Below are 12,218 nucleotides of genomic sequence, written 5' to 3' on the forward strand. Positions count from 1 at the left end.
TTCTATTTGTTCATGCAATTTGCTTTCATCAGCCGTCGAGGCGTGTCTAAAAAAAAATATATATATATATATATATAGAAGGAAAATAAATAAATGGAACTCGGCCTCTTTGGTCTCGCTCTTTGTGCGCAACTTAGGCGCGCATCATTTAACTTTGAGCAACGAGCAGAGTGGATTACACACATGACAGAGCAGCATCCTTACAAAGGAGACAGTGAGAGAGAGAGAGAGAGAGAGAGTCAGAGCAAGAGCGAGAGCGAGAGGGCAACTGCAAGCGTAATCGAGACCCGTCAAAATGGCAAACACATCGACAATGCACCCAAGACACTATCGGACCAAGGACCCAGCAAGGACGACGTCGGCATTCTCCTAAGCATGTTACGTCGCCTCTCCCTTCCTGTCCCTTTCCCCCTCCCTCTGCCTCTCCCTCTCCCTCTCTCTAAGCACATTACGTATTGCATTCGCAAACTCATTCGCATTTTGATTGTAATCGGAGCTAAACACACACACACACACACACATGCACACACGCATGCACACACGCATGCACATGCTCACATGCGCATTAGATAAGGATCAGCTGCTCCCTAGGTAAATGCCAAAGGAAAACGAGCAAAGAAGAATCAACAAATCTTTAGAATCGAGCGCATGTGTGTGTGTGTGTGTGTGTGTGTGTGTTGCCTTGTTGTTTACCTTGCCTAATGCGAGCTGACAGATTATTATTAGCGTAACATTAACGTCAAATTACGCAGCTATTTTGCGCACTTTATCTACGGAGCACCGACATCGCATCTCAAAGCATCTCCATCTCCATCGGCATCTCAATCTGCCTGATATAGAGATATGGAATCATTTCCATTGTTAGCTACTTTGGATAGATTTCGGCTGGACTGTGAACTGTTTTTCTGCTTTTCCGCTTTTCCGCATTTCATGTGTGGCACGTTGCGTGTCCAGTTGTTGCAGGTGCAGATCCTCATATGTATTATATGATATGTGCAATGTTCATGGTACCATAATAAAGAACTCTTAGCGATAAAGCCGATAAGGAGACCCAAATTTACTAAACTGTTTAGCTTGATCTCAAATATTTGTACTTTGTATACTTGCTAGGTTATCAATCTGGGGTATATTTGTTTATAACAGTTTTAGTTTAATAAGGTTAAAATCGTATATTCTTTAAGGTATGGATCTAGGGTATATCTCTTTATAATAGCTTTTGTTTAATAAGTATAAATGACCATAGAGTCCATATCCGTAATACGTGTATATATTTTGAGATTCCCATCTAGGATATATCTGTTTACAATAGCTTTAGTCATATAAGGATACATTCATACTCATATACATATCTTATGGAATGGTTCTTCTATATAGAAGCAAATTATATATTATCCTTTTGTCTTTTTGTCTATAGCTTTAGTTATTTTTTTCAGTATTTTTTTGTACCCTAAACTTATTGAATATAGGATATCAGAATATGTTTTATTTTTTCAATTTTTATTTTTATTTATTTTTTATTTTATTTTATTTATTTATTTTATTTTATTTTTTTTTTTTTTTTTGTAATTTTTTTTTTTTTTTTTTTTTTTGTTATTCTATAAAGAGCTTTTTGACAATACTTAGATCTAAATAATAATAAAAAATATTTCATAAAAACAATATTAATTTTCTCTATAATATTAATTTTCTCTATTTTCTCGGCAAAGCATCTTGCAATCCCTTCAATTACCAACAAACAATCCATAATTAAAATCTAACTAAATAAACTTAAAAGTAATTCATCTCCTTAATCATCTAATAGCTCTTTCGTATATCTCTGCAAAATCCCATCTAATGCAGCTGCGCTTTGGCCGAATATCTTCCGATTAATTCTGGGAAGCACATTAAATAATTGCAACTACTTGCGTACGTACACTCAGGCTGCCACACCCCCCTCATTACACGGTGAAAAAGCACTTAGAAGGGCGTCAGGGCGTGTGGGTGTACAAACATTTCCCACCTGGCGCAGCTCCCACACGAAAACCGAAATGTCAACATAGCGCAGAGAAAAACTACTGCAGTAGAGCGAGAGCTAAGCTAAGGCACGATGGGAGTGGGAGTGGGAGTGGGAGTGGCGCAAGGAGCAGCTTCAGTTGTTATTTGCTTTGGCTGCGTGTTCCGGGTGCGAGCACAATGCGTGACAATAATTAAAAGATTTCTAGTGTCAACAATGTAAATGGAATCAAAACATAGTCGCAGACCAAAACTAAATGGCACAAGGCGGTTGCCAAAGCGCGGAATGGGATGGGAATGGGAATGGGAATGGGAATGGGAGTGGGAAGTGGGCTGGGCATGAAATGCGCACAATGTTTGTTTATTGAGACGGCTTTGATTTGTGCCACGAGAGCTGAGCTGAGCCGAGCTGAACGGGGCTCAACTGAATTTGATGCCATCATGTACGCATACCACCCACCCCACACCACCCATCCCATCCCATCCCCCCATCCACCGTTCGACCCAAACCCTTCCAACCACGACAAGTGCGCGCGTGTTTGTAGAGCCGTTGTATGCATAAGCAACGCCGATTATTGACACATCACCGGCTACGCGACGCTTGGAGGAGGGTAAGATGATGATGGGGAAGAGAGATAGAGAGGGAGGGAGAGAGACAGATGTCGAAGGTGAACTCTCCAGCTGAAGAGCAAACATTTTGCGCGAACAAGACAAATGCAAATCGAACTGCAGTGCGCTTTAGCGTACGTGTGTGTGTGTGTGTGTGTGTGTGTGTGTGTGTGTGTGTGTGTGTGTGTGTGTGCATGCTTGTGTGTCTTCCCAATTCCAATTTCGATTCCATAGACCAAACCAACCCGCCCAACCCCTTGCCATGCGGTCGTGCGTGAAATTTAATCAAAGCAAAGCGAGCGCCTGCCTCTGCCTCTGTCTCTGCCACAGCCTCAGCCTTTGCCTTTGCCTCCTTCTATAACCCGCTCGCAGCCCATCAGTGTGGCCAACAGATTTCGGTATCCCAAACTGAAGCAACCGGAAATGTTGCACATTTGTAACTGTAACTTGCTTTGGGTGTTGCCTCTACACAAAATGGGCAACAAGATAAAAGGAAAGAAAACGGTTTCTTTTTTTCTTTTTTTGCTTTCGTTTTAGGATAACACGCGTAACGAATTTTGCACACCCTTTAAAGACTTTTATTAGCAGATTGCCACGCTCAATGATTTAATAGACTGAAAATCAATGAACAATTAAATATATTTATATATCACACTAAACGTGTGTATGTATGTACGTGTGAATATTTGAGTTCAAAAATAACCAAGCATACATACATATGTAAATCTGGCGAACTAACTAACATAGTCTCTATGCAGATAGTTTGGCTAGTGTATAGACGTAGTGGGCCAGGCCAACTAGTGTACGTCAAAGTTTTACACACAAGTGCAAATTTTTGTCAATTGTTGTAAATGGAGTTTCCGTTTTCCTGCTCTCGACAAAGCGCTATCTGTCTGTAGCAATTTGCTCAACAATTGGTTGGAGCGGTGGTAAGAAGCAATTTGTTGAATTTAGTTTGCAGCTTACCAAAGCCCAAGATTCAATTTGCGCGCACTTTCAACGTTGCACGCAGCCCTGGACTAAACATACATATGCTTTCCTAGTAATTGCATGCGCCCTGGTCGAAAGTGGAACACACATACAAATGCATGCATTCACATATGTGCATATGTGTACATATTATTATGGTGAAGTAGAAACGAAAACAAAACGCAAACAGCAATAAGAACGAACATCAGGCGAGCTAAAGCGAACATGCGGTTATTTTTAAACCAGACGCGGCGCTCTCACTCTCTTTTTGTCCAGCAGAAGCTTCTGCTTTGATATTGAGGCGGCTCTCTTACTCTCACTGCTGCTGTTCGCTTTGTTCGTGCTTAGTATTGAGAGCGCAGTTTGTTTTCATGAACAGCTTTGTCACGTGGAGTAGCTGCTATCGATGTTGCTCGCTGTTGTCGCTATCGCTGTTTCGCTTTTAATATTCACTTTTATTTGCGGTCGGCATACGCGCCCAGTCTCTTGCGCACTGTGGAACCAATTTATTTCAATTGTTCATTTTAAATGTGTCTAATATTATTTTAATATTTAAATTGCCAAATAACTGATTGGGTCCATCTTTTGTATTCAATGAAGATTCTTCATATATTATCGTATATTTTTAGAGAATATATACATATAACTTGGATTCGCAATGGATTAAATTTTAAAGTTCTTAAACATACACGCACAGGTGTATTTACAAAGTTAGCAGTTGCTGTATAATTGACTATGCATACTAGCATATGGTTTTAAATGAGGAAACTTATTTATCTAAATTACACTTTCAACGTATGCACATATATTAATTACTGTGTGCGTCAGTGTGCCTATGCACATGTTTCGAGTACGGGAGAGCCAATTCTTTACTCTCTTATATTTTCTCTCTCTCACCACCGGTACTCAATTGTTTTCGTTGTTATTTCTATGTGGAACTGTGCTTTAAGAGCGTATGTAGATCTCAGTGGCGTTGTTTGCTGCCGTTTCATCAGCTTGCCCCTTGCCAAGCGTGAGCACTTTGCGGTTAATCACGATGACGGGGGCGTTTGCGACGCCAGTTGCGGTTGTTGTGGCCTGTCAATCGCTGACTTTGCTTTGTATTCTGCTTTTGTTGATAATCGGGAGCGGCGACGCCGACGCTAACGTCGCCGCGTAGTGTTCGCAATTTAAGTTTTTGGGGCCCGTTGGGCCAGCACTGTTGTCGACGTCACGTCAGTTCATTGCGTCGGCTTGTACAGCTTGCTAGCGCGTTTTTTTTTCGTGTTCTCGCCAATTCTCAACACTCTGTGTGCTTGTGTATATACATACATACATGTGCATATGTATTATTTTGTATGCGTCTATGTGACTGTATGACTGTGCATGTATGTGTTCTGGCGTTTTGAGTATGCTTTGTGATATTCTTCTCTGTTACTTCTGTCAGTGGTTCTTCTTCTTCTTGCCAGCTTTTTGTTGTTGACGTCGCCGCATTGTTTTTATTGCCGTTTCTGTCGTTGCCGTCGTGGCCGCCGCGCAGACCAAAAACTTGATTGTGATATAATTTGTTAAGTATTTATTTATTTGTATTTGGCACAAGCGTGCCACGACGGACCCGTTGGTTGCCCCAGTGTAATTGCAGTTGCATCCAAGCCACAAGTTCTCGAGGCGGCCGCAAAGCGCCTCTGCTAGAACAACAACTCGCCCAACACCAACCGTAGCTGCCGTACACTCTCCGTCTCCGGCACACTCTCACTTCTCACCTCTCACTTGCCACTGCCACTGTCACTGTCACTGGCCGCACACTGTCTCGCTCACTCACCATGGTCTACTCCACGAACATACTGCTGGGCATTGTGACCATATTAACCGCCGTGTTCATCTGGTCGCGTCGCACCTACGTCTATTGGCAGCGACGTCGCGTCAAGTTTGTGCAGCCAACGCATCTGCTGGGCAACCTGAAGAAGGTGCTCAAACTGGAGGAGTCGTTCCCGTTGCAGCTGCGCCGCTTCTATTTTGACGAGCGCTTCCGCAACGAGCCCGTCGTGGGCATCTACCTGTTCCATCAGCCGGCACTGCTCATACGGGACCTGCAGCTGGTGCGCACCGTTCTAATCGAGGACTTTGTCAGCTTCTCCAATCGGTTCGCCAAATGTGACATGCGCCACGACAAGATGGGCTCCCTCAATCTGTTCTTTGCCAGGCAGCCCGAATGGCGTGAAATTCGCACTAGACTCTCGCCGGTCTTCACCGGCGCCAAGATCAGGCAAATGTTCTCACTCATGGAGGAGGTAAGTCAATAAACTGCGAGCCAATCAAAATACACTGTGCAACAAAATTTCGATTTTCTCTTTAATGAATCAATTGAAGAGTCAACAACACACGCATGCATGCTGTGGGCATGTCAAATATCTTATTATTATTATTATTCTTATTATTATTTTTAATATTATTATATTATTTTTTGCTTTTTTGTTTGTACATGTGAAAAATATCTATCTATAATACTTTTTTTTCTATTTTTTTAAATTTATTTGTATTTTATTTTATAAGTAAACTGTAAATAATTTTTTTTTAATTCAAAAATTTAAATTAACTGATAAAATATTTAAGTTAAAAAAAATTAATTAAATTAATTAATAATTAATTAATTAATTTTTGTTGTACATATTAAAATATCTCATAAATAATTTATAATCAAAATTACTTTAATTCATTTATTTTCTTTTTTCACCATAATTTTTTATTTGTTTATTTTTTATTTATTAATTTTTTATTTATTTATTTTTTATTAATTTATATTTTTTATTTTATTTTTTATAATTTTAGTCTATAATTTTTTTTTCTGATTTGTTGCATTTTTTCTTTATTTATTAACTTTTGTATTTTTATACATTTTATTATTATTTATTATTATTATTTTATTATTTTTATTATTATTTTATTATTTTTATTATTATTTTTTATATTATTATTATTATTATTTTTATTTATTTCTATTGTTCATCTAAGGAAATATTCCAGATTCTGTTATAAAAAAATATATTTTAAAAAAATTTTTTGATAGGTAAAATACTTTATGCCATTGAATTTTTAAAAATTGATTAAAAAAATTTTTTTTTAAATTTTTTTAATTTTTAGTTTTAAGTTTGTAACAATATGTATTTTTTTTTAATTTTTGGTTGGTAATTTCGTTGTATTGTTTGCTAGTGTAAACTAGTGTAAGCTATTGCTATTGCTATTGATTTTATTTATTTTTTATTTTAATTATTTATTTATTTATTTTTAAAAATTTTATTTATTTATTTATTTATTTTTTTTTTTGTAACAATATTTACTTTTTTATATTTTTTTTCTTGTAATTTCGTGTATTGCTATTGTAAAGCGTGCGGATATATATATTTTTTTTAATAATAAAATATTATATGCTATTCATTTTATTTTTATTTTTATTTTTTAATTCTATTTTTTTTATTTTTTATTTTATTTTTTTTTTTAACAATATGTACATTTTGATTTTTTTTTCTGGTAATTTCGTTGTATTGCTCGCTAGTGTAAACTAGTGTAAGCGTGCGGATATTTATTTTTTTATTAGTAAAATATTATATGATATTCATTTTATTTTTATTTATTTTTTTTTTATTCTATATATTTATATATATTTTTTTATTTTTTATTTTTTTGTAACAATGTTTACTTTTTAATATTTGTTCTGGTAATTTCGTTGTATTGCTCGCTAGTGTAAACTAATGTAAGCTTTGCGTGCGAGCAGCTGTTACCAAAGTTCATCGCAAGTGTCTGACAATATAGACATATAAATGAGAATTGAACAACTGGTTTCGCATGCCTACTAATTTTTTAGACTTTACACTTTCAGTTAAGTTCTATGGAATTTTGACTTTTTCATAGGTTAAAAAGAGGCCAATAAAAACAAAATGTTTATTATTAAATGATTGCATGCACTTGAATATATTTGTATTTATTATCTGCTTATCATTATTGAAGGTGGCTAATGTTGAGAGATATAATATATATATAGAGTGTATAAATATATAAATTATTTAAATATATTGTACATGCCCTGTTTGCACAGATACTGTTCTCGATTCCTTTCTTGTTGCACAGTGCTGAATCCCTATATAAGCTTTCTCTCTGCACTCCAAACTAATCGCATTTTAACGATCCGCACTCTAATCTCTTATCTAGATTGGCTGCGATCTGGAGTGGTATTTGAAGCGTTTGACGCGTGATTTGCGACGCGGGGAAGCGTCGCGCGGTGTCATCGTTAGCATCAAGGATGTGTGCGATCTGTACAATACGGATATGATAGCGAGCATCGCATTTGGATTGAGATCGTATAGCCTGAGGAATACGCAGTCTGAAATCGGCTCACATTGTCAGGACATATTCAAGCCGAATGTGCGTCGAATAATAGACTTCTTTGTGATATTCTTTCTGCCGAAGCTGGTGCCGCTGATGCGGTCGAAGCTGTTCACGGAGATGCACTCGGAGTTCCTGCGCCGCGTCATCCAATTGGTGATCGAGGAGCGCGAACGAGGCGGCGATCTGCGCAATGATCTCATCGAAATGCTGCTGACCCTCAAGAAGGAGGCCGATCTACAGCAGGACAAGACGCACTTTACGCACCATCAGGACTTTCTGGCCGCCCAGGCGGCCACCTTCGAGGTGGCCGGCATCGAGACATGCTCCTCAACGATGTCCTTCGCCCTATACGAGCTGGCCAAGCAGCCGCTAATGCAGGAGCGGCTGCGACGCGAGATACGGCACACGTTCGCCCTGGCCGCGGCCCATGGGGACGGGCCGGGACTGAGCTATGAGCTGATTGGCGGCATGCGGTATCTGGAGATGGTGGTGGAGGAGACGCTGCGCAAGTATCCAATTGTGCCGGTGCTGGAGCGCGAATGCTCGCCGATCAACAAGAAACGCTTCTACTCACTGCGCCCGCACGCCGAGTGCTATGCCCGGCGCGGCATGCCCGTGTTCATCTCCAATCTGGCCATACACCACGATCCGCAGGTGAGACGCTGGCCATGCCAATCACCACTGTGTACCAACCACACTAACACGATGTCTTTGTTCTCCTGTTCTATTGTCAGTACTGGCCGGAGCCGGAACGCTTCGATCCGGAGCGCTTCAGTGCCGAGAATAAACCGAAGCAAACGCCCATGTCGTATCTGCCCTTCGGCGCCGGGCCACACAACTGCATCGGCATGCACATTGGCATGCTGCAGATTAAGCTCGGCCTCATCTACTTTCTGCGCCAGCATCGCGTCGAGTTCTGTGACCGCACCGTGGACCGCATCAGTTTCGATGCCAAGTTCGCGCTGCTCGCCAGCGAGCATCGCATCTACCTCAGAGTTGTTGACTGTTTATAGCGCACAAGCGAGCATCATCCCATGACAGGAGCGATAGAGACCAGGGCATCATCCACAGCATGCAGCATACCCAGTACACATCCCCGACGACATCTGACATCCGACATCCGACATCCGACATCCACATTCAATATCCATCAACATCACAATATGGGATGCAGTTTCCTTCTGCTCATCTAAAGGCCATTCGCTCTCAGTTCGGGCCGCCTTGAAAAGCCCTAAATATTTGGTATGCCTCAAATAAACTTTGCTGCGCTCTATTATCATTATCTTATATATAAATATATATATATATATGTATAAATAATATTTTTGCTCTCTCTCTCTCTCTCTCTCCTCTGATATGCCTGTCTCTATCTATGTTTGCTGCTACTTAACTATAGAGCGTTTTCTTTTATCTTTGCGTCATTGGCCGATAGCTTATCAATATATATATATATTTTTGTTTATTTTTGTATTATTATTTTTTTTTTTACTTTTTTTTACTATTATTATTATTTTTGTATTTTTTTTTTTTTTTAATTTTTTTTGCTTTTGTTTGCTTAAACTTTGGCTCTGGCCAGGTGGCCTGATCGCTGCTATCGGCTGCCTTTTGGCTAGTGGCACCAGACACAACCACCACGCCCCCCAACAGCCCCCGCCACAGCCATGCGAGGGTTGCTCGATGCCAATACCAAATTGAATACCATTATGTATATACAACACACACATACAGTTACATGCATACATACACACACTCACACACACACTCACACTCACACACATACACATATTTGTATATTTACTTAAAGAAAACTTGATAGAATTCTAGTTGAAAGTTCTTGTGCTTTTGCTGGAAATTGTTCTGAAGGCTGTTTTACCTTAAAATTCACGAAGAACTGTTACTTTGAAGTTGACTAAGCTAATTTTTTTTTTTTTTTTTTTTTTTTTAAGAGTATTTACTTAAAATATATCAACAACTAAAATAAGATATTTATATATGTATTTTTAATAGTTGTAGAATTTTATGAAATTTTATGGAATTGCTCAAAACAACAAATTGTTTATATACATATATATGTATATGTATATGTATATGTATGTATATATATGTATGTATATTACATTATGTACTATGAAATATGAATTATTGAATTATAAACTTTTGTGGCATTTAGTTTATTTTTATGGACGAATTCGTGGAGCTTTCGCTGCCGCTGCCTCTGCCGCTGCCGCTGCCTCTGCTGCTGCTGCTGTTGTGACGTGTTACGAACGGCATTGATATGCAAATACTCACACCCTTTGGTTAGGCACAAAGGGTTTGGCCGACGTTGGGATATGGCGGATGGCGGTGAAAAACCAAAAGGTTTTCGTGATTTCCATGGAAAAATGCACTGATTTTTCTTAGCATTTAACACACGCACACACACACACATATGCACACACAGGGACCAAGCCTTTTGCGCTAGCCTCAACTCTTTGGCTGGCCCAAAACCTTTTTGCCTATGACCAGTTTTTATTAGACCGCGAAAAATCAACAGTGGCCAGGGTGGTCAGGCTCAATCCGTCCGTCCGTCCATCCGTCCGTCCGTCTGTTCGTCTCTGGCCGCTATTTGAAGTAGGCAAAGGAGCTGCGCATGCCGCTGTCTCTTTGTGTGTGTGTGTGTGCTAAAAGGGTTTACAACAATGTCATAAAGCAATGCGCATTCCCTTCCAGCTATGCACACACACACACACACACACATACATACACTATATATACTATATGTATATATTTATTTATGCTTTGTTCAGTTTGTGTTGTGTGTATGTAAATTAAATAAAATTCACTTTTCACGTGAATGAAATGCGGCAAAGGCGAAAGCGAAAGAGTTGCCGCTGCCGCTGCTGCTGCAAGCCTCCTGCTCCTGCTCCTGTGCCGCTGCTGCTGCCGCTGCTGCTGCTGCTGCTGCCTTCTGGGAATCATTTGCGCCTGGCTAAGGATGCTGCAGGGCCAGCAGCTAATTTACATAAATCTACGTAAACACACTTAGATGCCAAAAAAAAAGAAAAGAACATGCACATGCAGCTCGGTTCGAGCGAGCGAGATGGCAACAGCAGCAGCAGCAGCTGTTGACGCGCTCGCAGGTTGTCCCTCTGTGTGCGTGTGTATGTGTGTGTGTGTGTGTGTGTGCATTAAGCCTTAATTAGACTCTGGCCGAAGTCGCAGCTCCCACGCACGTGTTAGCTACACTTGTTATTGCTGTTGTTGTTGTTGCTGTTGCTGTTGCTGCTGCTGCTTAGGGGTCTCGCTGCAGTTAAATTGCATTTCAACCCGACCGGCTGATGCTTGACAGTTGCCGTTGTTACGGTTCACCATGACCAACGCCAACAATTACGTTGCCCGGTCGCCGCAATTCTATTGTCTTTCGATTTCCTGGCTGCGTTTTTATTGCTCATTTCCCACATGTTGTCGTTGCTGCTGTTGTTGTTGTTGTTGTTGTTGTTGTTGTTGTCGAACTCCCTTGAGCCAACTTGGCCCGGGCTAAGCCCAATGACACTTTCGGTTAGTGTCTGGAGAGCATCGTGTAAACGTTTTGAGTGCCAGCGCCTTCAACTTTGGCCAGCGGAACCATTTTAATGATCACAAATTGCCATTGAGCCGCGCACAAGTTCAATCGCCGTTCAATCCACATGCAACGCGCCGTGGCACACGGAGTGGGGCAAGCGGATGTTGACCTTTATCTTTATCGCTCACTCGGCTCACAGTTGGCCAACAGCCAACACACACACACACACGCATACACACAACAGCAACAACTTGTTCCGGCCATCCTCGCCGTAACAAACTAATGAGCGCTGTCAAAAATTCAATAAAAAATTATGCATTTACCTATGAAGCAGTTAGCGCAGTTATTAATGGCTCATTCCTCCTCCGCTTCTCTCCTTCTAATGCTGATCTCTGGCAACAGCTGGGCTTTCAATGGCCAAGCAGCGCAGGTAAGCGATGACACCTGACACCTGCTGACGACGTCCACGATTCGCTTTGACTCTGGAAGCTTGGCAGGTGTAACGAAATTAGTTTAGTATTACGTGATTGCCTCACTCGACGCGCCTTAACCCGATTTACCACTTGGTCCAAATTCACAGTTTGAATACCTTTTTTGGTCAACTATTTACACGTTTTGGCTGAAATGCCTTGAATTGGAATAGATGAAGGTAAAGATTCGATTTCAAGTTTTGTTTAGCTGGTTTCTACGCTCGCTCTATAAACTTTGAGTGAATTCGAAATACGAAAATGTTTTATAGTAAGTA

The 12,218-nt window shown here is 40.3% G+C and overlaps 1 protein-coding gene across 2 annotated transcripts; it reads left to right on the plus strand.

The window, feature by feature from the left end:
• Positions 1-4,271: 4,271 nt before the first annotated feature.
• On the plus strand, positions 4,272-9,873 carry LOC6584009 (probable cytochrome P450 6v1). Of its 2 annotated transcripts, XR_006357186.1 has the most exons (4): positions 4,272-5,840; positions 7,756-8,586; positions 8,667-9,174; positions 9,509-9,873. XR_006357186.1 is itself a non-coding variant. In XM_002009633.4 (3 exons), exons 1-3 carry the CDS (start codon positions 5,373-5,375, stop codon positions 8,943-8,945), a joined length of 1,578 nt encoding a protein of 525 aa, XP_002009669.2. In that variant the 5' UTR covers positions 4,272-5,372; the 3' UTR covers positions 8,946-9,394. The 2 variants fall into 2 exon arrangements, 1 of the variants encoding a protein (XP_002009669.2); XM_002009633.4 differs by lacking the exon at positions 9,509-9,873 and having other exon boundaries at positions 8,667-9,394.
• Positions 9,874-12,218: the final 2,345 nt, after the last annotated feature.

The sequence above is a fragment of the Drosophila mojavensis genome, unplaced genomic scaffold (assembly GCF_018153725.1).
Source record: "Drosophila mojavensis isolate 15081-1352.22 unplaced genomic scaffold, ASM1815372v1 contig_136, whole genome shotgun sequence".
NCBI lineage: Eukaryota > Metazoa > Arthropoda > Insecta > Diptera > Drosophilidae > Drosophila > Drosophila mojavensis.

Bases quoted from the DNA above. Each gene is read 5' to 3' on its own strand.
- LOC6584009 (XM_002009633.4), top strand. From the start codon at position 5,373: ATGGTCTACTCCACGAACATACTGCTGGGCATTGTGACCATATTAACC. The intron at 5,841-7,755 runs GTAAGTCAATAA...TCTCTTATCTAG, and splicing joins TGTTCTCACTCATGGAGGAG to ATTGGCTGCGATCTGGAGTG. The intron at 8,587-8,666 runs GTGAGACGCTGG...TTCTATTGTCAG, and splicing joins CCATACACCACGATCCGCAG to TACTGGCCGGAGCCGGAACG.